The sequence below is a fragment of the Varanus komodoensis genome, unplaced genomic scaffold (genome assembly GCF_004798865.1).
Source record: "Varanus komodoensis strain SLA01 unplaced genomic scaffold, ASM479886v1 scaffold45, whole genome shotgun sequence".
NCBI lineage: Eukaryota > Metazoa > Chordata > Lepidosauria > Squamata > Varanidae > Varanus > Varanus komodoensis.
Window position 1 is genome coordinate 6,422,614 of NW_025336011.1, and position 17,066 is coordinate 6,439,679.

The 17,066-nt window shown below is 43.5% G+C and overlaps 1 protein-coding gene across 1 annotated transcript in view; it reads left to right on the top strand.

Annotated features, from left to right (window-relative positions):
• Positions 1-13,690: 13,690 nt before the first annotated feature.
• POLD1 (DNA polymerase delta 1, catalytic subunit) overlaps positions 13,691-17,066 on the top strand; it is a 31,087-nt gene continuing 27,711 nt past the window's right edge. Inside the window, exons 1-2 of the mRNA XM_044444742.1 lie at positions 13,691-13,750; positions 15,606-15,817. Coding sequence (XP_044300677.1) covers positions 15,616-15,817 — 202 coding nt within the window. The 5' untranslated portion in view covers positions 13,691-13,750; positions 15,606-15,615. The remainder of the gene's footprint in view (positions 13,751-15,605; positions 15,818-17,066) is intronic.

Genomic DNA, 17,066 nt, shown 5'->3' on the forward strand with positions numbered 1-17,066 from the left:
TGCATAGAAACAAAAAGGCAGCCAGACAGATTGATCATTCCCAACATTTCAAAAGAAGTTTATAAAAGAGAAATATAAACACAGGTGTGCTGTTCTTTGGGTTGTGGAGCTCCTTTGATGAAGAAATGTGTTTGCTTCTTTATTATTTAAATATTTAGAGTTGTTTCCTTTTTTAGGTTTTTAGTGCTTTTCAATCATTGCACTTTTATTACTATTTCATGTGTTTTAGTGTTTTTACTCTTTGCTGCTGGTTTTATCTTAGTTTGGTATCTGCTGCTTTATTCATTATTTTATTGTTTATGTTTGTAATGTATACCTCCCAGAGAACTTGGTTTATTTGGCGGTGGTCAACATTAAATCAATGACTATAGTACACTTTGGCAGAGGTTTCTGGGTGGTTTGCAAACACAAAATGAACAAAAAAGGGGTGGATTACCATGTCTTTGCCTGATGCCAAAGGGATAATGAGGCATGCAGGCCTCCGGAGAAAGAATTCCACAAATGGTGTGCTACCACTGAGAAGGCCACTTCTGACTGCCACCTGCCTTGCTTCAGATAGAGGAGAGCTGTTGAAGACGACTTTAAAGCATGGTTTGCTTGGTACGATAGCAGGCCTTCTTTCAGGTACCTGCATCCTAACTCATATGGGGCTTTGAAGCACCAAGGATTTGAATTTTGCTCAGAAACAGACCCAAAGCCTGTGACGCCCTTTGAACACCACCAAGCTATGTCCCCGTTACCAGTCCTGGCAGCTGTATTTTGAGGAAACAGTTAATTGCATTTACTTACCATTGAAGTCACTGGGATTCAAATCGGTGTCCCGTTGTTTTCAGTGCAATCTTGAATATAAGAAACTTGGGGAGCAGTTCTACCACTCCTGTCCTAGAGGCACGCAAGCCTCCAAGCTCCAAGGCTCTGGTGCATTCAAGGGCCAGAGCAAGGCCCAGCAGCCACAAACACCTGCAACTGCTGCACCTCCTCCCACGCATTTGATCTAGGTGGTTGCTCTCAGTTGTCCAGAGAAAGCACGGAAGGGGGAGGGAAGGAGGCCACTGATAGGAACCGGTATAGGGAGGCAGCCCCAGCTGCCGGTGCCCCATAACCCCCCGGCATGCCCTTTTCTCCCCACTCCAAGACTCATTTCTGCACACAGAGGGGCAGCTGGCAAGGTTCTTTCTGTGCCTGCTGAAAAGGGGCGGTGGGGTGGGGGGGTCTTGGCCACTGGAGTTTGAGCACTGGGAGGTCATAGGATTGCACCCTCGGTCTGGATGTATAACCTATTTCTGCATCGTTAGCCGGAGACATATAGCTACACACAAGTAAGGAGAGCAGGACACTCGGGCCAAATGGCAATAATTTGTTTTACCCTGGCTATTCTATATTAAACTTGAAGTAAGCAAAGCAACCATGCATGGCTGATAACAACAGATTGGCTACATTAATTATCTAGCATCTCCAGGGCTAACAGATTTATTGTGGCATAAGCATTTGTAGACTAGGCCTCACGTCATCAGAAGTGTTATCCTCAGAAGGTAAAAACAGAAATGATTAAAAAGATTATACAAAGACCTGGACTTGGGTGGGAGGGGGAGTAATGAATGGGAGCAAAATGAAGTGCAGGACATGCAGATTGTGACATTTTCGTCAAAGTTCAGATGTATGTATAATATGCACAGAAATACACAGCAATTATCTTTGCTCAGTAGTTATATTGTTGTGAGGTTATGTGCCTGGTGATCTGTCAATCTCCTAGCACCAAGAATGAAATTGAGACACCTGAAAACTTGGCAGGCATACTAAGGAGACCCTAAGGAAAGTCACCTTGGAGTCATTTTGTTTTTTGTTTTGTGTGGAAACGTTGGCCCTGGTGATGGAAGTGGATTCCTGGGCTGCGTATGTGCTCAGAAGCTCTTCATGTCAGTCCTATGGCAGCTTCCCCAAGTTCCTGTTCTGCACCTGGTTCTGCTCTGTCAACCATGGCATTCCAGCGAAAAAAGTCATTCTGGCAAGCCTAAAGTCTCTCTCCTCATGCAGGGAGAGGAACTTTGCCTTCCACACCAGAAGGCCCAGAGAGCAGAGGCTGCCTAAATAAAGAGGAAAGGTAGGTATCCTGCAACCCTTGACCAAATTTCAAAAGCCCACTGCATAAATCCATTCATACCTCTAGCATTCATGATCTAAGGGTGTCTGAAAAATCTGCAATGGACTCACATGCCCAGATTTTGTAGAGTCTGTCCAGCAGATTCTGCAGTAGACTAACTTTCTCAGGTCATGTGGAATCTGTGGGGCTTACGCAACAGTTTTTTAACCTGTTTTCATGCAAATGTTGAAATTATGCAAACTAAAAAAATTACCAACAGTATGCAAATCCCCCAATGTGTGAAGGCACATGATGTAAATTTTTGCGAACATGCACAAATGCACCTACACAAATTCTGAATCTATCAATCTACCCAAGCAAAAGTAACCTAAAATCCACAAAATGCACACCAAGTGGTTTTTACAGCTCATACATCCCAAGAATGATGAATGATCAGCTTGCTGGCAGGACACAGGGGCACTGATATTCCTGGGTGCCTAGCCATAATATATTTCCTCAGGGTGTGGATCTATTTGCTATTGAACCTAATGTTTTCTCAATTCAGTTTCCTCTTAGGTACCAGTTTTCAAGGGGGAATTACAACTGGGCAAGGAACAATTAACACCCCCACAATCCCCTGCATAGCAATTAAGTTCACCAAGAAAAACCTTTTCATTTTTTCCAATTTGAATTGGGACTAAGGGTAGAATCCTATGCATATTTAGACCGAAAAAAAGTCCTCCAATTCTCAGCATTCTCCAGCCAGCATTTAAGATATTTTTTTCTGACTTGATATGCATAGGATTGTGCCATGAGTGTAATTGGCCCAGGGCACGGAGTGAGCTGAAGTTTTCACTGATCACAGTGAGGGACAGGAAGGTATGCTCTTCTCTAATGGTGCACCCTGCCTCCCCCAATCTCCCATGTGGCAATTAAATGTAAGAGGGGAAACTTCCATTTGTGCCAATGGGAAAATTGGCATTTTTAAAAAAGTACCTGGCAACCTCCCTGCCATGTAGTTCCCCAACAGATTACCAGTGAAGCTATGTGGCTCTCAGAGGTGGGGGGGGGGGTGGAGTGACCAACCCTGGTTACAGAGATCATGCCTCTGTAAGGAGATCATAACAAGGAGAAACAGAAACCAGTTGGTTACTAAGCAGGAAAGGTGGGTGAGCACAGCACACATACACATAATTTGTGGAAAGACAAAGGAAGAGGAAGACCTGGGTCTTGGACCGCTAGACAAGTTGGAGAGGGATTGGTGAGCTGGGGAAAAAGGGATTTGCTCAACCAGGAAGAAGGCTACAGAGGATGCATTCGGGAAAGCCCACACCTTTGTCACAGGGCTCGCCCTGAGCTCACCTGTCTCTCTCTGTAAACTACCTGCATGTATTCTCTTTGTTCCCAGCTACAAAGCCATTGTTCCCACCTGGGACCTTTGATTTTCATCACCGTGAATTATGATCTTTAGTCATCTTTTACTGAGGCCTAAAAGAGAAATACCTGGGATTCAATCCAAATTCAGCCCTATTGAGAGTAGGCTGAAAAAAAATTGAACTTGGATAGTTATGACTAACTTAAGTCCTATTTAGTAACAGCCTTCTACTATGAAACAATATTGTTATACTAAAGATAATGTCCTTCTCAGGTGACTTCATCCTAATATAGGAAGTGAAGAGAAAAGAGCAAAATTGCTTTATCCACCATTTTTACATTATTTAAATACAGCTTTCCGCAGGACTAGGACGAGACAAGCCTTTCCCAATTTGGTGCCTCCAGATGACTGGAACTCCTGTTATCTCAGGCCAGCATAGCTGTGTTCACTGTGAGTTCAGGGAAGTTGTAGTTCAGCAGGTGGAGGATACCAGATTGACAAACGCTGATGTACAACCAGGCTTTTCCTGAGTTAGTTTCATTATGTATTTCACTCTGCTCTCACAGACAGTTGGAAGAGATGCATCTTTAGGATCACATGGGTTCCTTTTCATTCCATTGCATTGATTCTATGATGTGAATAGATCAACACACATCCCCACCCACTTTTATGTTGTTTTGGGGCAATGGCCCGAACTGAGCTTTAAGCCTGTGCCTGAAGCCTCTCTCCCTTTCCTAAGCACCTTCTCCTGTTCACTTTCTGAGAATCAAAGAAAGTGGGGGATCCCCCATATCCTTCCCTCTTCCCTTACTCAAATTCCTCAGCCAGGGACTTTCCAAGCCGTTATGGCTATTATTTCATTTTACTTGACTTTATGGCCTTGAATGGAGTCAGTGTCAAGTCAACTGCCCTGTTGAAATCTCTGAACTAAAGGCAGGGAGTCAGATCACATTACAGTCAGAAGGCCAGGACTGAAGACCTCAAGAGTCCTTCCAACTAAGAGTGGGCAAAGTCAGGAACTCTGATGAGACCACAGACCTTTCAACCATACTGCATGGTTTGTGCCACAATGTGGGTTAATGTGTAATCCAAACCTCTGTGAGCGTGCTGTGAAAATGCACCGCCACCAGGAGTGGTAACACAGAGGTTGGGTTCACAAGACCCACCAATCTCATGCCTTATAAGCCATGTTGGGTTGTCGTGTTGTGTGAACCTAGGATGGGTTTGCCAGCGTGGCTTCTCTTTAGCTACCCTGACAAACTACAGTTTGTAGCAGAGTCTGTTTGACCCATGATGGTAATCAGGTCAAGCAGGTGATCTGAAACATGACCCCCTGTGGTTTTGAACCCTACTGCAAGTGAACTGCTTGGTGAGAGTGGCAAGAAACCCTTGCTGCTCTTGCCAAATCATTGCTGGGTGGGCTACCATTGACAGCAACCCCCCAAATATCCAAGTGGTACTTGGGGGCAGCTATTAGAGGCTTCCCCGATCCCTGCTGGGGCTTGCAACGGCAGCACACAGCCAAGGCCCCCATCTCCAGCTTTCAAAATCTCCTTAAAAGCTGCTGTTAGCAATCACCTCTCCATTCGCACCACCACTGCTGCCACCATTCAGTGTAATGTGGGGAAGGGTAACCCTTCCAGCAGCAAGGAAGTGCTTGTCCTCAGTACTGCAGGGTCTCCATGCTGCCCTGCACTGCCAAGCTCCTGAAAGAGCCCGGGATGAAGCAGTGCCGTGGGACAGCCGTTCCCAAGATCAGGCGGCATCTTGGGGCCTCTGCTTTGGAGAAGCTGTCAGCCAGCAGTTCTTGATTCCAGAAGAAAACAAGGAAACCTTGGAGCTCCTAGGGCTCCCCTACCACAGTGTGGGTTAAAGTTTTGTGTGAAGCCTTCCCCCAATGGCATTGGAAGTGGAATGCAAGAGACAGAAGCTCTCCGTATGGAAAAGGCCTGCCAGGAACCATGGAGAGTCATGGCCCATCAGCAAGATGACCACTGATGTGTCACCAGAATAGAGGGCAAAAGATGCCATAGATTTGCATTGAATTGTCATATTCTAATTTACAGAACTATATGCTAAGTTATGCATATGCTAACTTATAGAAGTATATGTAAAGGTGCATTGATTTAGAATTAATGACTTTAATTTAAATAGAAATGCACTAGATCTCACCATAGCGGAGAAAACCATATGACCAATAGGTTCATTCAATCTGCTATCCAGGTGATGGACAATTTTAGGGTCCCCAAGAGATTTACCTTCTGATGGTGTTTTAGCTTGAACTAGACAGGGCCTTCACACAAAGGCTGCCTTCAGACAGAGAACTGTCTTCTGGCATTCCTTCAAGTAGAGAACTGCTCTTTGTAAAGTAGGACATGTGGACTGGATCCAGACCTAGCCAGAGAGAAGTTATTAAAACTAATGGGACTTAAGTTTTTCATGATCAATATCAGTCCAGGTAATTCCAATGGTTTACTCTAAATATGACTCAGATTGCAATCCTGTACATACTTAGCTGGGTTTAAGCCCCATTGGGACTTACTTCTGAGTAGACATGTATAGAATTGCACTGCATCTAACTGCAGTCTGCAAAAGACAATTCTTACCTAGTTGATCCAAAGGCAGTTTTCTGTGTATCACACAGCTCCTTGAGGCATTAGATTTTACTGCTAGACTTACGGCTCTGCAGGGAATGAGGTCTAGATGTGGTCATACTGAGTTATCTAAAAGAGGAAATAGAAACAGAAGATCTACAGGAAATGTCCGATCTGTTGGTAGCTGCAGGAAATGACACAGAGCCCCAGATTGGAAAATAAAAGCAAACATGCCACACATTTCAGACTGATTTAAGAAAATATGGGAAATAGCTTTATTGACCTAACTGAAATGTTTACAAAATATTTTATAGGAATCAAGCAGATTTATATGTTAATTTCTAGAAAACGACTCTTTAACAATGAAATAGGACCATACTTCCACCCAATGATATAATATAATAGTCACATAACCATTGAGAATTCTCTTCTGATAGTTTTTTGTTGTTCATTGAGTAAAATGTAAATATTTTCCTTGCATTTCTATATACATAAAATTATTTTAATTTCATTTTCACAATAACTTTCAGCTAATTTGTGTTAAGTACCAAACCAGTTAATAACTGAAGTATGTTTTTGTTTTTCTAATAAAATTAATAATTACAAATTTTCAACAATATTTGATTAAGATACAACTGGACTGTTGTCTGATTTTCTTTAACTGGCTAAATGCCCAACACTTGACAAGTGTGGTTATTCATCAGTTGGCATATGCATATATCACACACATTTATAGAAAACAACTGTAAATAGTAGGACTAAAAAGCAATGAAAGATATAAGGAATATTTTAATGCAAAATGCAAATATATACTAGATAAGCACAGTAACCACACACAGCAATAATTACTGATAACGTAATTAGCTTTGCTGTGCTGATTTATACAACACTGTTAGAGTGCAATCCTATGCTTCATTAGAAAAAAGACCTTACATTTTTCTAAACATGGATTGCACTCTAAATGGGAAAGAAAGCCTTAATCTGGAATAAGTCCTAAACAAAATGCAATCCAACCACCCAAAGTATACAGTTAAAACTGGGCAATGAGAGAATCAGTCAAGCCACTCAGGGGAGAGTATTCCATAGTATGGATACACTTTTCCATTATCCCAACCAACCAAATATTTGTCAGAGGCTGAAACAAATTCTCAGATGGGCCCATATGAGAAGAGCTGATTTCTACAATGTCCTGGGATGCTTCCACACAGAGGGTTCCTATCACTTCCAAGCAAAAGGCATTGTGCAGCTTCTGTACCTTCTTCTTTAACAGGATTATAAAGAATATAAGAATATACAGAAAGCAGTGGGAAAGAGCAGGAAGAACTAGGTGGCAACATCATCCAGACCCCGCCATAAAATTCTCTTTTTGAGACAGGGCAATGGCACAATGAAACTCTTCTCTGGAAGCATACCAAAACTCAGACTCATCCAGTATGGTGCCTAGTCATCAGAATCAGCCTAAAAACACGATCACCAGACTGGTTTTAGCTGCTCGGCAGAGGGTTGGGAGAGATTCGTTGAGCAGTAAGAAAAGCATAATGTTATAGCTATGATCATTTGATAAGGTAAGTTTGATGAAGAACAAAGGCATTTGAGCTATAAAAACACTACAAAGGATTAGCAGTGACTTGGTCTGATGACAGGTCAAGTGAGATAAGGAGCTCGTAGGTGGCCAATAGGCAAAATGCCAAATGCAGGGAAGGGGTTGTTGGGAAACATAAGTTGGAGGGACTTTCTGGTCTATGCCCATACTTTAATCCTTGCCTTCTACAACAACAAACCATTCTTTTGTACATTCTGTATCGCCAATTCTGCTTTTATTCTAAGGGCTTTGTTTCGCATGACAGAACATAGCGCACTCTCGATTAACCAATATTCAGCAACAAACTCCCTGACGACCAAGTGTATGTAATGGATTGTGCAGTCTTCTTACATTCCTGACACCTTAAAGTCAGGAGTAGGCATTTCAACACCTTCAACATATTTTGGACTGCAACTCCCATCATCCCCAGACAGGAAGAAACATGATTGGGAGTGATGGGGGTTGTAGTCCAAAACATTTAGAGGGTGCCAGGATGCTTGTCCTTGCCTTAAGCACACTTAAGACTGGAACTCTGGGTTGGAGTGGGATTTAATATGAGATCCTGCCTCCCTGGGTTTGAGATAAAAGTGACATTGGCTAGTCGTACCTACACCTACCCAAGCACAAACACCAGCAGGAAAGAAGCATCAGCACAGTGCAAGACTGGTGTGTGCAGCCCACCATTTCATGTGTACAAGTTTGCAGCTAAAACTTATTTTGACATGGCTGATAGCACAGCAGGCTCCAGGAAGCAGCCAGTCAGCTAGCTTAGGATACAGTGCATGCCACATGGGCCATGTAGCTCTGCCCTCCAACCCCCAGCAGCTGCTATCCGAGGCAGCAGCCTCACTCTAATAGTATTAAATAAATAATTTAATACTATAATTATAAATAAATAATTATTTATTTATCTAATAAGTATTAAATGCACCTTACCTCAGAAAAACCTAAGAAAAGCCCTGCTTTTGCTGGATCAAAAGCAAATCTAGTCTGACCTTCTGCTCACACAGTGGCCAAGCAGCTGCCTGTGGGAAGGATTTGGGCTTTGTTCGAGTAACATAGGGCTATAGAGGAGCCAAAGCTCAGATAGATGCATCAACTGCACTGTATTTATTAGCAGGAAAGGTGGTGTCATCTGCCACCCCCATCAGAATTATCTGTTCCCCCTTAGGGGCAACTCTTAGTAGCTGCATAAGGCAGTTAACTTTAGCAACAATATATTGTCACCTGTTGCATGCAAAGTATTTTGTGGTGGCTTGGTCTTGAATGGACAATTCATTGGCTTGGAAAAGACCTGTTCCTGACAGAGGTAAAGGTGCTAAGATGGGTATGTTGATCTGGATCACACAGTTCCTTGAATTTTTGAACTCTTTGTGATGTGTTACGGAAACTGCCCTGATGAGAGCACTGCTCTGCTTACTGTGAGTGCAACAGCATCCTTCCGCTCATCTTCCACAGCAAGTGGGATACACTAGCTATAGTGCTTCTCATACTGGAAATGGTATATAGCTATGACAACAGGCAGTCACTGATAGCTTTACCTTCCATGTCAAATGCCCTCTTAAAACCACCCATATTGGTGGTTGTCAGTTCAACTTCTGGTTGTGAACTATATATTATTTGTAACCTGCTCAGAGAGCCATGTGGCTAATACGATACAATATCCTTTTTGGCAGTGCAAGCACCAGCCCTGAACGCAGTATTTCAAATGAGGTTGTTGCTTTGCTCTGCCATTTTCAAACTGATCCTCCTCTACCTTTTCCCTCCATCCCTGTCTTGTGTGTCATTTGTATTTTAAGGGCCAAGTAACACCATATAGTCTTCACACTCACCACTGTTTTCTTGTATTTTTCCCCCGTTTTGGAGTGGAGAAAACTGTTGGACCTGAGCCAAAATGTACTTTGTGCTTCTCATTACAAACAGCACCTTCAGGACAAAAAAATAGCTCCTCTCTGCAGCTGCTTTTTCTTCTAAATAAAGTGACTAGCTTAAGCTGTTGTTTTGAAAAAATAAGTTAAAGGGTGGATTATGTGATAAGTGTGGTTTGGCCTGAGAGAAAAGATTGTGCTTCATTGAACCACCTTGAGAGATCCTCCTTGCCTGAAAAGTTGGATAAAGATGTTGTTGTTGTTGATGATGATGATAACCAATAATAGCCTCCCCTCAGTTCAGGTTCTGTCTAGCTGATATTATCTGCTCCAACGGCAATGCTGAAGTTAGGTCCATATACCATTCATATGCTGTAGCAGGTTTTTGTTAGTGGAATAAAGGAAGGCACCATCTTCTCCTTCCACCTCAGGCAGCAAAATATTTTGACCCAGTCCTCCTTGGTAGATCTATGAAAGGGCCAGGGTGCATCTGTTTTGAATCCTATTCTCAGACAGCTAATTGTCTTGAAACCAGAATAGCTGTGTAAATATGACCTAAAGACACTTTGAGATGAAACCTGATCACATTGCTTTACTGTAGCAATAGTGCTATCATTTGGCTAGGGATGGGCAGCTTTTTAGATGCATGGGCACGTTCAGAAATATGTCCTGGGCTTCATCACAAAATTGTAACAACCACTGTCCCCTATTAGTAAGTCCTGCTGGATCAGAGCAAAGGTCTATTAAGTCCAGTGACTTGTTTCCCAGAGAGACCAGTCTGATAACCCACGAACAGGACAGGAGGATAGTAAAGCGGACTAGAGTAAGTAAACCTCTCTCTAAGCTGCTGCTTCCCAACATCTTGTATTCTGAGACAAAGAGCCTCTGAACCTGGAAGTTCCGTATTGTTATCATAGTTAATAGCTCTTGATAGACCAAAACCTCTGTGGATTTATCTCACTCTGTTTAAGGCCATCTGAGCTGGTACTGATCTCTATTATCTGGTGACAGGTGATCCCATAAATTAAGTACGCAGGGAACAAAGGCCTTAATAATTTGCAGCTAAACGAAGCTGCCCAACATTATCACAGCCCTTCTGATAAAAATTAGACCTCTTTTGAAAAGTTGGATATCCTATGAAAAGTGCTATCCTATGCGTGTCTACTGAGAAGTAAGCTGCAATGAATTCAGTCGGGTTTTCTCACAGCTATATGCATACAAAAGTGCAGCTTGAATTTATTTGTTTCCTAGTCTATCTCACCCTTTCTGTTAAAAGTGGATGATTTACAGCCTGATCCTATAGGATAAGTATATACCCAAAGGCAAGTACTCAGGATTTATTCCCAAGAAAGTATAAGCAGAACTGTAGCTGGGTTAAATTCACAACAACCCTGAAAGGCAGGTAAGACTAGCCACACAGCAAACTTTGCAAGTGACTGGGGATCTGAATGTGTATCCTTCAATTCCAGAATTGTAGAATTCTGCCTTATTATTGTCCTTCTTCTGAAGAGTTCTGGGTGTATACAAGGGTAATGTTTACTCCACTTTGACCTGACCAGGGCTGCTGTGAAGTGTAGGCACGGTCGAGCGTCTGCTGAAGGCCCACACACCAGCAGGGGCCCAATGGCAAGAAGCCTGCAGTCCCAGGTTTGCTCCTCTTCTTTGCCATTGCAGCTCCCTTGCTCACACACTTGTTCACTGGTTCTGTTTGGCTGGCAAGCAAGCAAGCAAGCAGCATCAATTAGGAAGGAAAGGATGAGGAGCAACAGCAGCTGGTTGCAAAGGTGATGAGGAATCTGCAGGTCTCAGGAATCAGGACCCAACATTGATCCTGACAACAACCCTGTGAGGTTGGTTAGAGTGACTACTAGTCCAGTGTTACTCTGTATATTTCAGGGTGTCTGAATAGGGCTTTGTACTCTAATCTCTCAAGCCAAAACCCATTAACCAATTACTATATTGACTATTAATTCACAAGAAAGGGAAAATTACTTCCAAACCTTACCAGCATACAATCTAATTCAGTTACCCGTTAGGCACCACCTCTCATTTTAAGCTCTGTGGTTTTTACGTCACTGCGCTGAGAGGAAAAAGGGGGAAAGGGGAAGTATTTTTGCTTGACATGGCAAACAGAAGAGAAGCTTTTTCACAATCTGGGGGTTTACATGGGAAATAAACCTATTGCACCGCACTGCGGCAAGCTTTACAGAAATCCATGCACATCAACAAAGCCCCACAGGCCAAATCCATGCAGTGGGCTAGGACGGCTGTGCCCCCCCAGCCCTGCCCGCTGCTTGGCAAGCTAGTCTGTATCTTTCTCTATGCAGAGTTGCCATCCATGTTTGCGGTAGGCAACCTGGTGTCCCCTGCATTCTGGACGAGAACTCCCGTGAACCACAGTCAGCATGCCCACTGATCAGGGAAATTGGGAACTGTTATCCAAAACATGCTCTGGGGGTAGGCACCAGGTTGCCTGTCCTTAGGCCATTTCCCAGAGAAAGTGAGACAGAGATGGTGTGTGTGTGTGTGTGTGTGTGTGTGTGTGTGTGACAGATACAAAAGGCTGGAGTTCATTGTTTTCTTCTAGCTCTTCTCACTGCTTGCTTTCTTGTAGGGAGTAGATGAACAGGCAATGATGTGATACTATGATCACTTTTCAGTGGTAATAGTCCACTGATGCTGGCTTTGAATGTAGTTTGAAAATAAAGCAGATACCATGGTGCTAAAATATATTTATTGATACTTGTAACTTGCTCTTCAAGTGAAGAAGCTATCAAAATAGCTTACATACAGTGGGTAAAACAAGAGAGACTCTGTCCACAGGTTTACTCATAATCTTAGATGACAGGGCACACAAGGAAAAAAGGAGGTGGAAAGTGTGGGGTAGGGGATGTTCTAGAAAAGTTAACCAATGTTATCAGGGGATTGGAACACCTTCCTCTATAAGTAAAGGTTACAAAACCTTTTTACTTAAACAATATTTTAAAATTTATCAACTTTCATCCTTCAGTCACTCTGTTTGCTTCGTGATTTATTGTTTTGTTCTGTTTCTATTATCTATTAGAGATTGTTCTTTTAATTGTTCTTTTAAATATTGTAAGCCGTCCCGAGATTTTGTGTAATAGGATGGCATACAAAAGCTTTTGATACATAAATAAATAATAAATAAATTTGGGGGCTGCTGAGCTTAGGACAACTAAGGAGGGACAAGATAGAAGTTTATAAAATGATGCACGGCATCAAAACATTTGCTTCCCTTTCTCGTAAGACTCAGAATTCAGGGGCAGTTCCATGATATCAGTGGATGGGGTGGTCAACTCAGGAAAGACAAAGTAAAGTGCCTCTTGCAAAGTATAGCACTCGTAAATAGATTTTGCTTGTCCAAGATGTGGCAACAGTCAGGAAGCAGCATAGCCAATGGTGAGCGATAATGGGAGTTGTAGATGGCTTGATCTAGTCTTTGTTTGACTTTGTGTGCACTCTGTACTTATTCCCTTTTTTAACGAGTTACTTCATAACACAGTCTTACCAATTGCACCGGCAGAGACTTGTAAGTCTCTGTTTACAAGCATCCCGTGCAGAGCAGAAAGAGTGCTGGAGACAAGCTTCACCTCTCCAAGTTTGCTGTTCCTCAACTTCTCTAGAGTGACATTTTTGATCACCTACCTGTGATTTTTTTTGGGGGGAGGGGAGCTCTCAGGATACATTGTATCTTAATAACTGCAGACTTCTCCCCTCCCTGCCCCTCAAACGTCCCCTTTATCCCCTTTTTGAGGTCATTTCCTAAACTCAGAGAAGCAGCTGCACCTTTTTGGCTGGCTAGGAAATTGTACCTTTACCTCGGCGAGTGTGTGTGTGTGTGTGTGTGTGGAGGGTTGTGCTTGTTCTGTTGATTAGAAAACTTTTTGACAACTTAATGACATGGATCTTCATAAACATATTTACACCCGAGCCTGGAAGCGCCACTACGTCCTGCTTTCCAGCGAGACCGGAGAACTCCTACGCATGCGCATTTGGACGGCGGCTTCTTTGACACTTTAAGGATGGCGCCAGCGGCTCGCCAGAGGGACGGGATACGCGTGCGTGTTGTGGCTCACGGTTAACGGAAGGGAAAATGTTTGGTTCCTCGCCGCTTCCTGGATAGCGGTGACCAATGGGGAGACGGTTGGCATGGTGACAAGGCACTGGAGAACGAGACTCCTCCCCCTAAGCGTGTTGGCGGGAGAGTAGTCAGGGAAGCGAGGGGGTGAGGTGAGACGTGTTGCGGGGATGGAATTCACTGGGGGTGGGGAATACCTTGAAGTTGGGGGTGCTTGTACATGTGCGGAATGGGGAGGGGACAGGTCAAGTGGTGCACTTGGTGGGGGGAATGGGTGAGAATTCGGGGGGCTCTGGGGGTATTGCATGTCGGGAACAGTTAAGAGGCACATGGGGTATGTGAAGGGCTCTCAAGTTGAGGAGATGGGGGGGGGTTCCTGGAGAGGGGTCAGTAGCAGGGGTGTGCTGAGTACCGAAGGACCCCGTACGAAGGCTCCCAGTACAGAAAATGTATACAAATTTGCACATGCTAATTTACATATATTGTAAGGTCTGTATGCGGGTCTGAAAGAACCCCGGCTTCTAATGGCATCCCTCCTTGTAAAACACGATGTGTGGATATTTGATTTCAGTGAAAAACTTAAGGCAGAAAGAGTCAAGCAGGGAGTCGGGGGGGGGGGGGGGGGGGGGGGAGGAGGGCAGGAAGAGATGAAGCCCAAGTAGATAAAATGCCACATAATGCAGTGGGATCAGGGGGATACATAGATCAAGGTCCCCACACTGTTAACAGAGTAAGTGCCCATGGACAGCAGGGGCTGTTGGCTTTTCAGGGATTAGGGGTCAGCAGAGTCCCTTTGGAGAACTGCTCATTACAGCCTTTTACAGCTTGGTGCCCTCGAGATGCGTTAGACTACTGCCCAGTTTACTGCATTAAATTCAGGTAGAGGAGAGTGGGTTTTATTGTGGGGCTGGATAGGTAAGGGCCAATGAGGTGGTGGGTTGTGATTGGAACTTCAGCAGTTTTATAGGCAAAGTTGCAGGAACAGAGGCCTTATTGTTCCTGAGGCCTCCTGTGGAAGGGGTTGTTTGATGGTGCTGTTCACTTGGGTGTATCTGTTTAAGATTTATCATTCTTTATCAAGTCAGTATTGATCCAGCATAGTCTAAGTGAGCTATTAATAGCTCAAGTCTATGTGTGTTTAGATGAAACTCTTAACTCTAAAACTCCCAACCAACCATGCTGTAAGCTGTAAGGCTTTTCATTTCTTTCTAAACATGCACCTTAAATGAAATAAAACTATGGAACCAATGGTGGCCACTTCTTGTGATAACCAAAAAGACAATCCCCATGGCCTGACTTGGAAGTTCATAGACCATACGGCAGCCTAAACTAAAACTTCTAGAAGTTTCATCAACCTCAGCTAACATGGCCAGTGTCAGAGATTATGGGAGTTGTACTCTAAAATATCTAGAAGACAGCAGGTTGGGGTTGTGATTTTGTGTCAGCTCAGCTTGTAAATTTGCCCAGGGTAAATCACAGGTGAATGAAGATGCTGACCTTGATAGGCAGTTGGTCTGATTCAGCATGGCCACTTTGATACGGCTCCTTAAAGATGATTAAGACAAATGTATATAGTAGAGCTATGGAGAGTTTACCAGTCATTTGTCTTCGTGTGTATATGTGTGTATATTTGAAACACCCGACCAAGGCTGCCATTTCTGAGGACTGCTTAATCCTTTCTGTTGCTCCTGTTTGCTTGCTCAAAATTACTCTCTTTAAGCTGTTTTTCTTACCATGGCAGGCAGGAGGGAAAATTAATGGATTTTAATAACAGAACTAGTGGAGCTACTGATTCTATGGCGCTAACATTGGACTTGCTAGGAACAAACGATGTGGATAGCAGCTGCAGCAAAGGGGGCTTTGGGATGCTGGTGGTTTGGGTTGATGTGTCTCCGGATTCTCCTCTGAGAACAGGACCAGGAACTGTGGAGGCTTTTGGGGAAGAACTTGACTTAGATGAGAGAGATGGGGTTGGTAATTGACATGCGACATTCTTTGTTCTCCTAGGAATGTCAAGATGGAAAACAAGCGGAAGGCTTCGGTGGGAGGCTCCGACATGGGGGAACCTACTTTGTCTCAACGGAAAAGGTCACGAGGAGGGGACTGGGAGGATGATGGCCCTTCACAGTTTGAAGAGGAGCTGGCTTACCTGGATGAAGTGGAGGCTGAGGCACTGGAGATGAAAGAAGCGCAGCTATCGCACGATGCTATCCCATTTAGTGAGTGAGAGAGGCACCAAATAGGAAAGGGACTCTGTAGGAGGGTAACATGGCGGGGGGACTCAGGAGTGGAGTAAGACAGTGTTTGGTACACATTGCCCAAAACATTCTTATTTTTTGAGACTTTTTATATGAGGAGTGGGCAACTTGTAGCTCTCCAGATATTTTGGCCTTCAACTTATCAGCCCTAGTCAGTGATGGGAGCTGTAGGTGAAAGCACCTGGAGTGCCACATGTTGCTTACCCATGTTTCATATATTTGTTTGTGTAGCATACAAGTGAAATACATGATTTTTAACAAAATCTATGTCCATTTCTTCAGAATACATGTTCAATATTTATGGTGGGTTTTATTATATCAATTTCCATTGTGTTCCTGTGTAACAGTGAAATATATTGGGCACATCATCTATCATAATACACTTCCAGTACTGGCTTGACGTTTTGTCTCTCTTTCTGATGCCACCTCTGTCTTCTTCCTGCTATTTCTCAGCAAGTATGTTGGACCTAGGGGGTTGGAGTCAAGATCTTTAATCTTTAGTTATAGCTCAATGCTATATTCAGTTCTGAACAGTTGGCTTTGAAAACAGGTTTCTATATTCTCAGTCTTGCTTTGGTCTAATCATTACATGGTCAAGGCTAAGATCTCAGCCCTTTCTTTTTGCCCCTGCACAGATGATGGACCTATTAGAATGATCTGCTCCAGAAGACTACTGGATCCAATAGGCTTCCAGTCAGCCCTAGGGGGTTCTTTGACCATTTCCGTCAGTAGTCCTGCCAAGTCCCTGCTCATAAAATGGAATCACAAGCTGACTAGGATCTTAGACATGATTGCTCCTGTGCATCACCTCTGTCCTGCTTCCAAAATTGCTCCTTGATAAATAGAGGAACTCCACAGTATGAAGTGGGGAGGATGACATTTGCAGTGCTGATGACAGAAATCTAGACTGTCTCTGACAAAAGATATTATATGGGTGGCAATACAAGCAGGGAAAGAGAATTTCTTCTCTGCTTGTATCACATCTGCAAATTCATGTCCAGCAGACCTGTTTAGGGTGCTAAGGGACTTGTCCCAAGCCCCAATGCCTTCCTTATCTTTTGTTCCATCAATTGCTCACTGTGATGGTTTCAACAACCATTTAGCAGATAAAATTTCTTGGATAAGAGCTGAGCTTGATAAGATTTTGAGGGTGGAGATTGACACAGAAGTATCCAGCAACACTGTGAATGGGGTTAACTTGGATCAGTTT